The sequence below is a fragment of the Moschus berezovskii genome, chromosome 6 (genome assembly GCF_049115385.1).
Source record: "Moschus berezovskii isolate FMDL1 chromosome 6, NW_MosBer_1.0, whole genome shotgun sequence".
Lineage (NCBI taxonomy): Eukaryota > Metazoa > Chordata > Mammalia > Artiodactyla > Moschidae > Moschus > Moschus berezovskii.
In genome coordinates, this window is record NC_142465.1 from 32,303,330 (window position 1) to 32,319,059 (window position 15,730).

The 15,730-nt window shown below is 44.0% G+C and overlaps 1 protein-coding gene across 3 annotated transcripts in view; it reads right to left on the reverse strand.

Annotated features, from left to right (window-relative positions):
- Positions 1 to 15,730, reverse strand: part of SCN8A (sodium voltage-gated channel alpha subunit 8) — a 156,383-nt gene that overhangs the window by 27,581 nt on the left and 113,072 nt on the right. For all 3 annotated transcript variants that reach the window (XM_088836897.1, XM_055395535.2, XM_088836896.1), the window contains 6 exons: positions 8,445 to 8,618; positions 6,187 to 6,543; positions 2,654 to 3,124; positions 1,834 to 1,951; positions 1,178 to 1,332; positions 233 to 406 (listed from right to left, as the gene is read on the reverse strand). In XM_088836897.1, coding sequence (XP_088693023.1) covers positions 233 to 406; positions 1,178 to 1,332; positions 1,834 to 1,951; positions 2,654 to 3,124; positions 6,187 to 6,543; positions 8,445 to 8,618 — 1,449 coding nt within the window. The remainder of the gene's footprint in view (positions 1 to 232; positions 407 to 1,177; positions 1,333 to 1,833; positions 1,952 to 2,653; positions 3,125 to 6,186; positions 6,544 to 8,444; positions 8,619 to 15,730) is intronic.

Genomic DNA, 15,730 nt, shown 5'->3' on the forward strand with positions numbered 1-15,730 from the left:
GAAACTTCTAGGTCAAACCACTAATGAACTGGTGACTTAGGCCCTGGAGCAAATGCAGGGACTTCAGAGTTGCTTCCCAAGTCACCACCTGAGTGCTCCGAAGGGAACTTTACCCAAACCTCCTATCGGCCTATCCCCTGGGTCCCAGGCAACTCCAGCCATCAGAGGAAGGACAGTCCCTGTTTTTGTTTTCCTGCTGGCAGCGGAGGAAAGTAGAAAGCAGGACACGTACAGCCACGATGAGGAAGTCCAGCCAGCACCAGGCATTGGTGAAGAACTTGACGAAGCCGTAGGCTGTCCACTTGAGCAACATCTCCAGGATGAAGATGTAGGTGAAGACTTTATCAGCGTACTCAAGGATGGTACGGATGGTCTTCCTCTGCTCGATGTAGATGTCCTCAAAGGCCTGGAAGAGAGGCAGCAGCTGCCTATAGTGCCTACAGGGAAACAAGCAACACAGAAGTACCACCCCCACCCCCACAGCCCCCACAGCCTTCCCACCTGAGCTGGCAGGTCATCAGCTCCCAGCTTCCTCCACTCTATCCCTCACTACACAGGGCTTTTCTTTGTAAAAAAGTTTTCTTGAGATGTAATTTTCATACCTCATAATTCAGCTATTTAAAGTTTACAGTGCAATAGCTCTTAATGCATTCAGAGTCATATATTCATCACCACAGTCGATTTTAGAATATTTTCATTTCCCTCCAAAGAAACCCCACACCCTCCAGCTGTCACCCTCTAGTCTCCCGATCTCCTCCTAGTCCTGACAACCATCAATCTGCTTTCTGTCTCTACAGACCTGCTCCTTCTGGACATGAATCATGTAACATGCGGTCCTTTGTGAAGCAGGGGTATTAGGGAAGAAAGGGAAGTTGCTTGGAATGAGGAAAGCTAAGCAGTGAAGATACTTGGTCATTTGTATTCTTATCCTGATGAAAAGGGGGCCTTGAGCTCTAGAGGGAACATGCCGAGGTCTAGGATGAAGATACAGACAAGGGTGAATTCTAATCCCCAGGGCTCAAAACACCAGCCTGAAGCACTGGAGTAGATCGTTACTCTTGGTCTACAGCCAAGCTGTGTTGTTAGAGAAACTGGGCTCAGGCCCATCCAGTCTTTCCTGCTGGTCCCTATACCCCTGCCCAGTCAATCCCCCAGCAGATTCTCCCCCGGACCTCACCAGGGCACCACTGCTGAGTAGAATCATGAAGATGATGAAGGTCTCGAACCAGTTGTGCTCCACGATGAGGAAGCAGGTTTTCCGCAGGATCCACCAAGACTTGCCCAGTCCTTCCTCAATGTTGACCTGGCAGCATTTAAATCTCTGGACACAACCTGGCACCGGTGGAAGAGGCAGGTCAGACTGTGGGACGGGCCCCGCCCAGACGCGCCCGACCCTTCTCCCAGGGCCCCCCAGGCGCTGCCCCACCACACAGCACAACAGTTCAGCGGCTGACGCAGAAGTGGAGAGGGTGGTGGGGCTGAGGCTCTGCTGCCAGGCAGCCAGGGCAAGGTCCTCTGGTGATGGGAAGATGTCCTATCAAGAAGCAGTGACAGGGAGGAGAAGAGGGTAGTCAGGAGCAGACACGGTGGAAGTCTTGGGGCTGATGTCGAGAAAAACGGACAAGGAAAAGTTTGAGAATAAAAACTTGTTACAGCTGAGAATCAAACGGGGAAAATGGTATCAGCCTCCCTGAAATTGATGAGGTGGGAACAAAGTTCCTGCAGATATCCATGGAGCCCCCTTCTCCCTGGCCAACCAGTGACCCAAGCATAAATGCTGTCTGCAAGCCATGCGAGTGACACATGCCATCCGCCCTCCTGGCTCCCTTTCACCTTCCGTGAAGCAGGCATCTGGATCCAAGTACTCCTCAGGCTGCTCCACAGGGACTTCTTCTACTTCTGGTTTGATGTCAATGGTGCTTCCTTCAGAGGAACTGGTGTCGTCCAGTTTCTAGATACAGAAGGAGAAAGAGAAGCAACGCTACAGCAGCGCGTCCGCTCTGCATGGACTCCACTGCCTTTGGTACTGATGACGCAGCAGCTACAATTCAGGCTAGAAACTCATCATCATCCAATTCACCATGGGCTGACAATTACCACAGGGCCTTCAGAACCTGTCAGGACGGTGTACAACATCACAGCCTGCTCACGGATGACAAGGATCCACCCTAAGCAGAAGGTGCCTACAGCTGGTTTCAGTGGTACAGCTCAGACAGGGAAGTACTCCAGATGACTCAGAAGCAAGAGAGGCAGATCTGGGAACACCTCAGGAATCTAGCTTGTCTGGGGGTGGGTAGAATTAGTTCTCAAAGGTGAAAGTGAAGTGAAAGTCCCTCAGTCTTGTCCAACTCTTTATGACCCCATGGACTGTAGCCTGCCAGGCTCCTTTGTCCACAGAATTCTCCAGGCCTGAATACTGGAGTGGGTGGCCATTCCCTTCTCCAGGGGATCTTCCCGACCCAGGGATTGAATCCAGTTCTCCTGCACTGCAGGCGGATTCTTTACTGTCTGAGCCATCAGGGAAGCCCCAAAGTTCAAAGTTGAGAGTTGGCTATTCCAAAATCTCTCTGCCAGGCCCATGGCTGGACCAGTCCCAAGGCTGGTCATTTGTTCTTACACAGGATCAAGACAGGTTTCTCGGCTGGGACCTTACATCTTTGCTGCCTTCAGGATCCGACTCGCTGCTGACGTCCTCGGTGTTTAGGTTCTCAAAATCGGACTCGCCGACGGCGATGGGCACTCGCACGGTCAGGTTGGGGTTGTTGATGAAGGACATGTGGTCCTCGTCGATGATGTACTTCTCCACGCTGCTGCCGATGCCGCTGGTGGTGCCATTGCCATTCTTCTGGAAGTCACCGTTCCGGTGGATGTCGGCGCCGGTGTGGTTGGCGATGCAGTTGGCTTTCTTCTCGTACAGCTCATCCAGAGGTTTCACTTCGTCGGCCTCGCGCTGCTTGAAATGGGCCTGCATGAAGGCATGCACTTTCAGTTTGATCCACGCCACGCCCTTCTTGATCCGGATCACGGAGATTTGCAGGTTGTTCATTTCTCCGTCATCGTCTGTGGCTGCCAGGTTGTCAGCGCTGAAGGAGCTCAGAAGCAAGGCCAGAAACAGGTTCAGTACCTGCACCAGGAGCATTAGGAAAATGGAGAGTGAATGGAGAATGGTGATGGGTACAGTTATCCACTAAACTAGGGCTGTAAACTGCAAATTCACAGGCTTATATAAAAGACTCAAGAGTTTGTACTGTTTGACTCACATAGAGTTTTAAGTGCTCATGTTACTATGTATACATTTTGTTTGGTTTTGGTTGTAATACAATGAGTTTAGTACTGCTTTTTCTTTGGTAGTGCTATTCACATATATATGTATTTCAAAACATACTGCTTTTCTTATAATCAGAAAAAACAAAGGTTGTATCCACTTTGGGAGAAAATTCTCCAAAAATACAAACAGAAAGGTGGGCATGGATTATTGAGAAGGATCAAAGAATGCCTAGATGCCATGTGTTTTTGAGCAGCAGGTGTCCTGGAGGACCCAGGTTAGAAAAAAATTAGGCTTGGAGAACCAGACTTTCATATAACAAGTCTAGAAGGTGGAACTGAAATACATTTCATGTTATCCTATTTTAAGAATTGATTTTGTTTTCCTAACACTTATTAAAATTAAGTAGCTCTAGCAAAAGGGTGTGGAGAAGGCAATGGCAAGCCACTCCAGTACTCTTGCCTAGAAAATCCCATGGACGGAGGAGCCTGGTAGGCTGCAGTCCATGGGGTTGCTACAAGTCAGACATGACTGAGCAACTTCACTTTCACTTTTCACTTTCACACATTGGAGAAGGAAATGGCAACCTACTCCAGTGTTCTTGCCTGGAGAATCCCAGGGACGGGGGAGCCTGGTGGGCTGCTGTCTATGGGGTCGCACAGAGTCGGACACGACCGAAGTGACTTAGCAGCAGCAGCAGCAAAAGGGTGATGGTGACTTTTGGGTTCTGTATCTTAAGTGTCAGGCCATTAGAAACAAGCTTCATTTATTTTTCTTTTCTTTTTTAACCACATTAGGCATTAAGATTAATTTATTTTTATTAAGACTTAATTTTGAAAAGTGGGAGAGATGTTCACTTCTTGATTTACACTTGGCCCTTACTTTGTCATACTTCTGAAGAAGAGTAAGGCTTACATTTTAGGTGGAAATAATCATATGTGCAAGATGGGAGGAACAGAAACAATATAGGAACTCTACGTATCCGGGTTACCGTGGCCATCTGCAGCATTACAGAGGAATACAGTCGGTTAAATGGGGGTCAGCTGATGAGGGCTTTGCAGGCCAGGCTGAAATATGTGAATTTTAATTGGATCCACTATTGGTCCTTGAGTAAAGGAGTCACAGATGATGACAGAGATCTGAGAAAGTCATTCCTACTAGGTACACACGTGGTGGGCTGGGAGGAGGGGTTAGGAGTTAGGAGGTTGTTACTTCCATGAGTTGACCAGGGTCTGGATCAGGCTATAGGAATCTCAAACCTTAGCAAGCAGAAGAATCTCCTGGAGTGGGATGTGTGTTAAAAACGAGCATCTCCTTGGTCTCACCAGAAAGATTCTGATTCGGTAGATCTGGTGTAGGTCCTGGGACTTGGCCTTTTTTAGTGAGTGAAACTCAAGGTGACTGTAACGAAGGTGGTCTTCCTTGGACTTTCAGAAATACCAGATGGGTTATAGAAATGGAAAGGAAGGGGCAGATCTCAGAAATACTACAAAGAAAGATGCATATATAGAAATGCTAAGAAGAAAGATATGAGAGACATCAGATATTTACCTGGAATGGAGAGAAAAGAAGTCTCTCAGAAGAGACTTACAGATTCCTAGAGATGACATGGGCAGAAGGACTGAGCCAAGGGGGAACTGGAGAGAGTGTCATCACAGGCAGAAATAATAGTGGGCTTTGTCCTGTGCTCAGGTGTCTGTAGCTAGTCATGGGAAGATGTCCCTGAGACTACTGAGGACAGGAGACTAGAGAAATGGGAGGTCAGGGCTGGGGCTGTTGACTCTGCAATGCACAGTAGCTGTAGGCAGCAGCTGTCTTCACTGAAGGAGTGGGAAGACTGGCGGGATCAGGACTGAGGGGAAGATGGCTAGGAGTGGAGACTGGGAGTGACTGAGAAACAGTGCACGGCCTGTTTTTATAGGTCCAGTGAAAGACGAGGGCGGGCGAGGCTGGTTCAGAGGTTGATGAGGAGGAATGCCCTACTGGCATATGCTTCTCTATGGAAGAAAAAGGAAGAGAACCACTCTGGGTGAGCTTATAAGGGGTCATCTGAGTGTGTCTCCTTCTACTCCTTGTTGCAGACTTGCAGGCGGGCTTTGGCCTGATTTGAAAGATGAGCACTTCTCAAACTATAACGTGCATGTGGATCACCTGGGACTCTTGTTAAACATGCAGATACTGATTGAGTGGGGTGGCCCAAGATTCTGAATCTCTAGTACACTCTTGATCGTTCTCATTGCTGCGAGTCCTCGGATGACACTTTGAGAAACAAGGTACTAATTTCTGTTGGTGAACATTCTATTTACAGAGGCAAGAGAAGCAGGTGGACAGAGTGAAGCAAGGAAGTGATCTGAAATTTATAAACATCAGATAAAATCCTAGGATGCCTTAGATCCATGGTTCTCAAAGGAGGGCAGTTTTGCCCCCTGAGGACAGTTGGTAATGTCTGGGACATCTTTAGTTTTCACAACTTGGGCTGCGGGTCACTGCTGGCTAGTGAAGAGTAGATGTCAGGTATACTGCAAACACCTTACAACACACAGGGCAGTTCCACACCAAATAATTATCCAGCCCAAAAGATCAGGCTGAGAAGTTCTGAGGTGTTTTTAATAGTAGAAAGACCACAGACTTTGAAGTCAAGGATATAATACAAGCCCTGATGTTTATCAGCTGTGGGACTTTGGAAAAGTGCCTTAACTTTGCTGAATTTTGTTTCCACAATTATGAAAGGGTTGACAGGTTGTGAGGCTCATGACCCAGGAGGCCTCTGAAAACAGCAGTCTCTTTTCCTTTGTACCTTAGAGTTCTTGGGTCAGGAAAGAATAAAGACCAACAGAGATATGGAAAGACTAAGTAGCCTGGGCTTCTGGGTCAAGGGTAAAATGCTCAGAGAACGAAAAGATGTACAGGTCAGTACTAACCACCAAGTTGCCAATAACCATGACCATCATGAAGACAATGAGGCACATGGCCTGGCCAGCCACCTCCATGCAGTCCCACATGGTCTCGATCCATTCCCCGCACAACACTCGGAAGACAATGAGGAAAGAATGGAAAAAGTCATGCATGTGCCAGCGAGGGAGTTCACAGTCCTGGTTGATCTTGCAGACACATTCTTTGTAGCTCTTTCCAAAGAGCTGCATGCCCACCACAGCAAAGATGAAGACAATAATGGCCAGCACAAGGGTCAGGTTGCCCAGGGCACCCACTGAATTTCCAATAATCTTGATCAGCATGTTCAGGGTGGGCCAGGACTTGGCCAATTTGAAGACTCGGAGCTACGGAAAAGAAACCCAAACAAAATCCAAATGAAATTCAATTAATTTATTCTTATCACATGGCTACAATAAAAACATACAAAATTAGTAAGATCATTACATTTACTGAGCACCCTTGTGAAATTCTCAGGGTTTTCTACAGTACCTTAAAACTGAGAGAAACTGAGGCACAGATGAAGGAAAACTAATTAACTTCAAAATAAGTGAAAGATTTAGAACTAAGAACCAAGAATACTGCTTCTAGTCCCAGAATTAGTCTCTGGGTCAATCCACCTTTTAAAAATCCATACATGAACATATCCTACTGATTTTCCCTTGACTTCTCAGCAGTCATATTAAGGAAAATGTGATTTGCACACATGGAAAAAGTGAATCAAAAGATCAGCTTGGTAAGGACAGTGAGAATGAATCATCTGTGTCTTTAAAAAAGCAAGCATTTTAAAATTCTACATATCTCTCTTTTTGCCTGCCAATGAATAGGTAATGGCTGATACGAAACTTTCTGACATGACTGGACTAACTGGGAGGAAAAGCAGTTTCCAAGGGGCAGTTCCAATATACCAAAAACCTTATGAAAAGGGACTACACTGATATTAATTCAGAGGACAGAACTTTTGGTATCTGTTAATCAGAAAATTTCTGTATTCTGTGATGAATGATTATAAGGTCTTGGCTAACCAGTTGAGACTTATAATGAATAAAGCCCATGAACAGAGATCACCATCATATGTCTTAAGATAACAACTACACATGTAGTAGTGTGTGTAACAGGATGTAACAGGAATTCTGGTAGAAGGCAACCATGTTGGTTTGGACATTTTTTTTCCCTACTGAAAATTTGAGTTCTACCTGAGATTTCAAGATTTACCAGGTGATGCTCTGTACGTAATCTGGGTCTCTAACAGTTTGTCACCATTCTGACTGGCTGTTAATTTATTCAGAGTATTAGTGATAACACTTCTATCACTTAATTCTTCATCTTATCTTCTAAATAAGAAGAACTACTTTCAAAAAGTCTACTGTTGGCTGGATCCTAACCAAAGTCCAGTAACCAGAGGTTCCAGACATGTGACAGATGTTATTTGTGACTTGGATTGAATGAGATTTCTGTTTTATAAACAGTTTCACTCTAACCCAATTCTCTTTCTTAGATAAGCTGAATATCCTTAAATCCTTTCAGTTGTGAGTGCTCAGGTATTTTCCCAATAAGAGAAACAAATCTAAGCCATTTCTGATACTCTGTCTGAGTGGGATACCCTCAAGGTAACTCAGCTTCTCAAGGGACTCAATCAGGACATCATTGACGCCTATGCTTCATGGGAAGCTATTCTGAGGATAGTGTTAACTATTAATACTTTCAGAGGCATTTTAGTAATTTGAACACTAATTTCTTCAAATACATTAAAAAAATCCTTCTTAGCTAAAGATCTGTGTTCAACAACTAATTTCAACATAACTTTAAAAAACATTATTTTATTCTCATTTTCTGGAAGGGGTCACCATGATAGAAGAAATGAGCCATCTTTGGAAAAGAAAGAAAATTTTGCCATTTCAGGGAGATGTTCAGATAAAGAAATAGGCTCACCAGCAAATTCAAATCAGACCTCAGAATAGCTCTTGTGAATCCTTCCTCACCTTTTAGGTTAACCATTATTTTCTGAGGAACTTCATAAAATTGATTTACGTTTGTTGACTGATTAAAAAAAACTACTTTCTATATTAGGTAATTAGCAGGAAAGTTTTTCAATATTTTAGTTGATAAACCAATAAACAGTCAACTGAAACTAGAAGCAGGATACAGCTAAGAATTTTGTAAAATCATCAGATTAACTTATGCAAAATTCTTCCTAGTAGCTACAAGACAGGAAATGTAAAAAAGAAATTGGAGAAATATGGAATACCAATCGGAAAGATCGCAGCACCGAAAGCCCCTCCACGTCTGCTAGACTCAGTTCCATTAAACTGAGGGAGACAATAAATCCATCAAAAATGTTCCAACCTTCTTGAAAATAATAGTAGGGATCCATGGCTATGAGCTTCAGGAACATTTCCGCTGTGAAAATTCCAGTGAAAACCTAAAGAGGGGGAAGGTAGGGGTAAGAAAAAGAAATAATAGAATGAAAATGCCTCTATCATTATCTTTGAATACAGCATATCCAAGAAGCCACAAGTATCAGGCTTCACTAAATTCTGCCTCTGAGGACATCAATACCTGGATGTCCCCTGACAACTCCACCCGATGCAGGAAAGTCTTAGTTTCCTCTTGAATGAAGAGGAAATGTTCCCATCTTTGTTGCCAGAACTACCCAATTCATATTGTTCAAGAGGGCAGTTAAAAAAATTATTCTAAGCAATCAGGAATATCACACAGGTGACTCCTAAAGGGCCATCAGTCATTTGAAAGTGTATGCCACATTTGGGATATTGACCAAAAAAAAAAAAAAAAATCACTGTGTTCTAATTATATTAGAAAAATACAGCATTATTCCTGATTTAACATTATGTGTGTCCTTGAATGCAGACATATACTCTAGAGCTTATTTTAAATGGCAAAAGCAAACAAAACATTGCTTAAAGTGTGCAAAATATTAGAGAAATAGTCTCACTGCCTTGCATACAATTATTATTTTAATGTACTCCTTTTTCAAATGCATAAAAATATTTTGTCAGAGTTTAAAACCACAGACTATATAATATCTTGGATTTTCACTTATCTTGCTTTATCATGACTCATTTCACTTAACACACTTTTTTCACTTATCATGACTCCATGTTGCAACACAGTCTTCCTAGTTCCCACTTTTATTGCTTGTATAATATTCTACTGGGTAGATATATCCTCAAAGAATTTTCTCATTTTGGAGACTCTGTTGGTGCTTCTTTTTGATTTTTTCAATATGATAATCAAGGATGTAATCATTGTTCTAGATTTGGAGCTTATTAGGTACGAGAATGATTTCTTCTGTTACCTGACTCACTCCCACCTTTCTGCCTTTCAGAGCACCATGTGTTTTCCCATTGCCTTCTGTATCCTGAGGACCTTAGAAGGATAACATGTAGGCAGAAAGCAAAATCCCATGAACACCAGTTTTGACAAGATCAGTACTCTCATTCTAGGCTAACCATGTAATATCCGACTATTACTGAATATCCTGTTTTTAGAGGAGAGGATTTTATATGCATCAATTTAAAATTCATAATAAGTTAATAATTGTAACCACGTGGTTACCAAGTATACACATGAAGGGGCTTGAGAAAAACTTCAGAGATATGGTCTGAGGTCAGAATTTAAAATAGTGAAAAATACTTAGATTATACTTGTGGTTTGGAAATACACTGAATTGATATATACCAAAAACAAAACAGAATGACTTGATGAAAATAAAACAAAATGGATAAGTGGTTTGGAAATTTTTGGTTTCCATATACATTTCTAAGTTTCCCCCATCCTGGGTCAGGAAGATCCACTAGAGAAGGGATAGGCTACCCACTCCAGTATTCTTGGGCTTCCCTTATGGCTCAGCTGGTAAAGAATCCGCCTGCAACGCAAGAGACTTGGGTTTGATCCCTGGGTTGGGAAGATCCCCTGCAGAAGGGAAAGGTTACTCACTCCAGTATTTTGGGCTAGAGAATTCCATGGACTGTATAGTCCATGGGGTGGCAAAGAGTTGGACACGACTAAGTGACTTTCACTTCCTAGGTGGCTCAGTGGTAAAGAACCTGCCTGCCAATGCAAGAGACGCAGGTTTGATCCCTGGGTCAGGAAAATCCCCTGGAGAAGGAAATGGCAACCCATTCCAGTATTCTTGCCTGGAGAATCCCATGGACAGAGGAGCCTGGCGGGCTACAGTCCATAGGGTTGCAAAGAGCTGAACACAGCTGAACGACTGAGCACACTTGCACGCACTTTTTTAAACTGAAGATGCAGTATTCTAAAATTGAAAGAAAATACTCCCTGAAGAGATCTGGTTAACTTAAATCAAAAGTTCATAGTGCAAGCTAAGCATGTACAGATGGAATATTACTTTTTACGAGGTCAGTCAAGTAGGGGCGGCTAATCAAATCAACTCTTGACACATATTTTGCCCTTAGCGTCAGCCCATCAAAAGTTTCTCTACTTAGAAACATTAACCCACTTAACACACACTAAGTAGAAACTGAATCTGCTGTCCGTTGGTTCTTGGTGAACACACAGAAAGTGCTCAGTGACAGCACAGGGTGATGAACCTCGGAACAGTTATCCTGTGGAAATTCTGGTTCCTGAGAGAAGATGCAGTTCTGTGGTGCTGCCTTTTAATGGGAGGCTGGGCCTCCAGATGCCTGGTAGAAACACCTGTGATAGGGACTTCCCTGGTGGTTCGTGGCTGAGACTTCACACTCCCAAAGCAGGGAGCCTGGGTACAATCCTTTAGTCAGGCAGTGAACTAGATTCTGCATGTCACAACTAAAAAAAAAAAAAAAGAAAAAAAGATACCCTGCATGCTGCACAGCCAAATAAATAAATAAACATTAAAGAAAGAAAAAAAGAAATGCCTGTGACAGAGGCGTGTTGCTTCATGCCTTCAGCCCACACAGCGGGCTGCCCTTGTTTGGAGCTTGGGTAAATATAAATTTGTAGCTGTTGGCTGTAGGAAGGAATTACGATTTTGAAAAATGGAGAAGAGCAGATTCAAGGTTATCCCTTGATGCCATCAACAACTGTATATACATGTCACTCTTGTGAATGTCATCCCATGTTCACCTCAGAATTTAAGTTCTAGTACAGCTGCTATCGGTATAGCCGGGGATCCCTGGGGTCCCTAAGATCCTTTCAAGAGGCATGGAGTCCTCTCTCCCTTTAAAAAGAGGTATACATAACAGACTACAGGGAAGAAAAATGACAACATGGAAAGGATTCCTTTCGGCTGAAAACTTACTTTAAGCTGCAGTTAAGAAACCATAACATTCATGTGTATTTGGTGAAGAAGGAAAAAACAACTTCTTGTTTTTCTTTTTTGCTCAGAATCTCAGAAATTAAACTTATGTGTCAGGTGACCCTTTTGCCCTTCCTTCCATACTCCTTCCCCTCAAAAGATCCGGTTCTAAAGCCCTGTCCACATGGAGGGGGGCTTGGTGTCAGGTGCTGGGGCCCAAGCAGGGCATCTGTGCAGGAGGGTGGATTAGTGTGGGCTGTCAGAGCCAATGCAAGCCAAGGAGAGTGTCCATTCCAGGGGGACAGCCCCATGTCTGAGCAGGATAAGGACAGTATTTGTGTTGCATGGCTGCCCAGCACAGGGTGTTGAAACCTAAGGGGGATGGGAGGGCGTCCCCCATGGAGAGAGGGTGGGAGACCTGGCAGAGAGAGTCAGAGCTTAGGCAGGTGGACCCAGCATCCCCAGGGGGAGGCCAGCCTGGTGAGGGGTGTCAGAGCCTGAGTGGGTTGAAGATGGCATCCAGCCATTCAGAGAGGTGGCCCAGTGAAGGGTGCCAGGGCCAAACAAGCTGAGGGGGATGTGGCCTAGGATCTAGAGCCAGCTACAGAGGTGTGTGAGTGTGTGTGAGTACGAATGCTGAGAAGAACTTCTGGGGAGGAAGGATAGCGTGTGTTTGTGCGCGATCGTGTGTGTCTGTGTGTGATCATGTGTGTGTGTATCGTGTGTGTGTGTGTGTCTGGAGCCAGCTACAGAGCTGGGAAAGGAGAACTTCTGGGTGGAAGGACAGCCTGAGAGTGAGTGTGTTGAGGGGTGTGTGTGTGGGGGGTGGGAAGTGGCCCTGCAGACGGGCAGCACAGAGTGGACAATCAGCACCTGAGCAGGGCAAGGAATGGTGCCCCAGCATGGGGTGTCCAAGCCCAAGCAGGATGTAGACAGTTTCTGGGTGGGGAGGCCTGGGATGGGGTGAGGAGGAGTCCTTGCAGGAGAAGGCCTACTCTGAGGTGTTGAGTTCAAGTGGGGCAGGGCAAGTAAGGCTGTGTGGGGGCCGCCTGGCCAGGGAGGATGGGGCCTGACAAGTGTGAGGCGGGGTCCGAGCAGAGGACAGGGGACTCAGGGTCTGACCAGGGGAGGGCACCCCCATGCTGCAAGAGCTAACAGGGGCTTGTTCTTTTTTTTAATGAAATAATATACTAAGGATAGTGGCAACCAGGTTTCTTTTTGTTGGAGGAGTTATAAACATAGAAAGAAGAAAAATAGAATGAGTACTGTAATGCTAGATTAGAATAAGTGGTGAGCCCTGTAGAGAGAGGGCCCAGCTGTGCGTACTGCTCCAACAGATGTTGACTTGTAAATGTCAATTTCCAATAAAACAATTAAGAGTTGCTTGAAAAATGGCAGATTCCAGGCCCAAGACAGGAAAAAAAATGTAACGTTAGCCTGTAATATTTCTGAGAAAACAAGGAGGCAATGAGGACATGTTGAAAGGACATGAATGCTACCTTGAAGGGACTTCCCCTGCCAAATCAGGAATGGTTTAAATATCTATGTGCAGGATAATAATGGACTAAAACCCACTGAATAAAACTGAAAACCGGGAGTCCATACAGATATAATGAAGGAATAAATCAAAAGTTTAATGAAAAGCAGGAAATTTAGATAGTTTCAAAGTGTCTTTCTCATGAACACTTATTAATTATAAACAGAAAAAGAGTAACTGTACATGGGAGAAGCCTGGCAGAAGCTCCTCAATCAAGTGACTAGGGGACCAAGGGCAGAATTGGGACACATGGAAATCACATGCCACCTGGAAGACGCAATGAGAAAACAACAGCCTCACCTGGGCGACAGTCTGGCCAAATGTATGACCTGAGTCTAATCAGGAGGAGGCATCAGACAAAGCCAGATTGAAGGAATTCCACAAAATAACTGGAGAGTCATCTTCACAGGTATCAAGTTCATAGAAGTCAAAGAAAGACTGAGGAGCTCTCTCAGGGTGAAGAAGGTTAAAGAGATATGATAACTCAAGAGTAACTCTGGAATGTCATTTTTTTGGGTATAAAGACATTATTGGACTTACCAGCAAAATTTGAATGGGCCTGAGAATCTGATGGTAATGTACATGGTGATTTCCTGACTTTGGCAGTTATATCATGGTTCTGTAGGAGAATGTACTTGTTTATTAAAATGTATGCTATAGGGACTTCCCCAGGAGTCCAGTGGCTAAGACTCTGTGCTCCCAGTGCAGGGGGCCCAGGTTTGACCCTGGTCAGGGAACTAGACCCCTCAACTGAAGAAGAAAAAAAAAAAGATCCCGCATGCTGCAACACAGACTGACAATCTTGGGTGCTGCAACTAAGATCTGACCCAGCCAAATACACAATAGATAAATAAATTAAAAATAAATAATTTTTAAAAACCACACATTACAGTATTCAGGGGTGACAGGCTACATCAGCAACTTACTCTCAAAAGATAATTTTTTACACTGCATTTGAAACTTTTCTGGAAGACTGAGATTGTTTAAAAAACTACCTTATAAACTATTGTGTTCAAATGGTTACCAAAACAACAACAACAAAAAGGCAGGAAAAGAAAGATTACATTTACCTACTAAACAATAAAAAAGTCACGTAGCCTCCCTGGTTTCAGTTCCCTCTATAAACACGGGGGTTGTATGGAACTATCTTTATGCTTCCTACTACGAACAGTTTTTCTTAGGGAGAGGCTGGAAGAGACAGGGATTGCTAATTTATAGAATGCTCTTCTTAGCTTCCCTCAAAAACATCCGAGGACAAACACAACAGTGTACCTCTGTGTACAAACACAGCCCAATTCACTGTCCCAGCTGCGGAAAAAGCCTCTCTGTCCAACCACGAGAGCAGCTCCTAGTCTATTTCATGAGCTAGGCCATCCATCTTTTTTTGTTGCTATTCTCTTACTCTCAGCTTCAGTCAAAGGCTGCATCCACATCTCCAAGTCTTTGAAAATTCTCCTACTGAACTACACTTAGACAGTTCCTAGGTATGGAGAGTACTTTTCACTATATCCAAAACTTCTGTACGGGTTCTCGTTTTATCCTCTCAAACTGATGACATGGTATTACTCTCATTTTATAGATGCAAAAATTTCTGGACAGAAATCAATGACTTATTCACAGCTAATATGTCCACACTAGTAAAGTAATGCTCAAAATTCTCCAGCCAGGTTTCAGCAATACATGAACCGTGAACTTCCAGATGTTCAAGCTGGTTTTAGAAAATGCAGAAGAACCAGAGATCAAATTGCCAACATCCGCTGGATCACAGAAAAAGTAAGAGAGTTCCAGAAAAACATCTATTTCTGCTTTATTGACTATGCCAAAGCCTTTGACTGTGTGGATCACAACAAACTGGAAAATTCTGAAAGAGATGGGAATACCAGACCACCTGACCTGCCTCTTGAGAAACCTGTATGCAGGTCAGGAAGCAACAGTTAGAACTGGACATGGAACAACAGACTGGTGCCAGATAGGAAAAGGAGTACATCAAAGCTGTATATTGTCACCCTGCTTATTTAACTTATATGCAGAGTACATCATGAGAAACGCTGGGCTGGAGGAAGCACAAGCTGGAATCAAGACTTTCGGGAGAAATATCAATAACCCCAGATATGCAGATGACTCCACCCTTATGGCAGAAAGTGAAGAGGAATTCAAAAGCCTCTTGATGAAAGTGAAAGAGGAGAGTGAAAAGGTTGGCTTGAAGCTCAACATTCAGAAAACTAAGATCATGGCATCCGGTCCCATCACTTCATGGCAAATAGATGGGGAAACAGTACAAACAGTAGCTGACTTTATTTTTGGGGGCTCCAAAATCACTGCAGATGGTGAGTGCAGCCATGAAATTAAAAGACGTGTTATGACAAACCTAGACAGCATATTAAAAAGTAGAGACATTACTTTGTCAACAAAGGTCCATCTAGTCAAGGCTATGGTTTTTCCAGTAGTCATGTATGAATGTGAGAGATGGACTATAAAGAAAGCTGAGCGCTGAAGAACTGATGCTTTTGAACTATGGTGTTGGAGAAGACTCTTGAGAGTCCCTTGGACTGCAAGGAGATCCAAGCAGTCCATCCTAAAGCAGATCAGTCCTGGGTGTTCATTGGAAGGACTGATGTTGAAGTTGAATTGACCACCTGATGTGAAGAGCTGACTCATTTGAAAAGACCCTGATGTTGGGAAAGACTGAAGGCAGGAGAAGGGGACGACAGAGGATGAGACGGTTGGATGGCATCAC